At 35.0% G+C, this 1,620-nt stretch overlaps 1 protein-coding gene across 1 annotated transcript in view; it reads left to right on the top strand.

Moving 5' to 3' along the window:
• LOC106011245 (protein white) overlaps positions 1–1,620 on the top strand; it is a gene marked incomplete in the record, with an annotated part of 9,578 nt that overhangs the window by 1,309 nt on the left and 6,649 nt on the right. The window contains 1 exon segment of the mRNA XM_013080216.2: positions 1,194–1,366. Coding sequence (XP_012935670.2) covers positions 1,244–1,366 — 123 coding nt within the window.

Below are 1,620 nucleotides of genomic sequence, written 5' to 3'. Positions count from 1 at the left end.
TAAATATTATACATATTATTATAAATATTATACATATTATTATAAATATTATAAATATTATTATTACTATCATTATTAATGTTAACATCAAGGATTTAGCTAGATTCTGTCAGTCGGTTGGCGGTGATTACTAGCAGTTCGTTAATGTACTACTGGTTCTGTCCAATCGCATCATGCTTCAATGATAATAAGGACACTAATAACAAAAAAGGACAATATGGATTGAAAGCATTGTGCTGGTAGTCCTTTTCTTTAAGTTACCAGAAACACGTCTACACTCTATGCAGAAGCACCAAAATGAGTAAATTTGATAACAATACAGGATTAATAGACTTCTAGAACCATCGAACGTTTTGGTTCGAATTTTAAAGAAAAAGAACTGTTAATTGATAGAGCACTGTTTTCTGAAGGAATGTAAAAACAAGCAACAGCAAAGGCTGCTCTTACTGGTTCTTATATTATTAGCGTCTTCCTTTTCCTCCTCCACCCCCTTCCCTCCGGTTCTGTCCACAAATGATCACATCCTCAAAATTGTCGTGAGATTATAAGCATCATATTATTGCCATTCATACAATTCAACAAAGCCCAAAACAAGCAAAATGCTATCATCGTTGGGTTTTTTTTTGGTTTTTTAAGGTTTTGGTTTATGTTTTGTTTTCTTTTTAGTTATTGAACGTGCTTCATATTTATATTATGTCCATCAAGATATACTCGGTATTTTATACTTTTGTAATATCTTTTAGACAACAGAGTCAAAACGATGTTCATTTGTTTGAACAAAAAATGTATCTTAACTATGAGTGAGTAGGTGTGGGCTCCTTAAATACCAACTGGCTGCTCTGGGTTGACGTGGACAGTGTTGCAATTCGAAACACGAGATTAGAGCGGCCCAACATAAAAAACCCGGATACATTTCATCATATAGCGAACTAGAACCACAACTATGGTGAAAAGGAAGTATGAGAAAGGAAACCAAAAATAAATGAATTACAAAAACGACTACATAACAACAAAATGAACGAAAAGAGCAAAAAAAAAGAAGATATAAAAAAAAATGACCCCACAGCGAAAACTCTCCATGTACTTTGCAAAAGGAAATGTTAGGTGGTAAAATGTAAACTTTGCTTTGTTTGCTTGACGGTACTGTCTTTTTCTTTCTGGGAGAAATTTAAAAGTGTCATGTCTATCCTCAGGCTAGCGTTAACCCCTGTGAGCCTGCTGAACTACTCGTGAGTTCACCACCATGCCCACCTCTGGAGACGAGGAGAAGAGTCCTCTGCTACGTTCTGTAGAGGCAGCAGCTCCCAAGAACTACACTGCTGTAGTCCCAGTAGAAGACATTAGCCACTATGAAGGAAAACCCAGGGTAGGTCTTTGGACGTTTGTACTGTATTTGGTCGTTTAAATATTGTTTATTGTTCCTTTAACTTCTGGTATAAAAATGAATTCACTACATTTTATTGTGAACATATTGCAGGTTTGCAACATTACACCTGTTCTCAAGTCCTTCAATTGCACGACTATCTATCCTATCTATCTATCTATCAATCTATCTATCTATCTATTTATCTACCTATCTATCTACCTATCTATCTATCTATCTATCTATCTATCTATCTA

Source organism: Aplysia californica, unplaced genomic scaffold, assembly GCF_000002075.1.
Source record: "Aplysia californica isolate F4 #8 unplaced genomic scaffold, AplCal3.0 scaffold00079, whole genome shotgun sequence".
Lineage (NCBI taxonomy): Eukaryota > Metazoa > Mollusca > Gastropoda > Aplysiida > Aplysiidae > Aplysia > Aplysia californica.
Note: the sequence above shows the minus strand (reverse complement) of the source record. Positions and strands in the feature narration are given on the sequence as shown.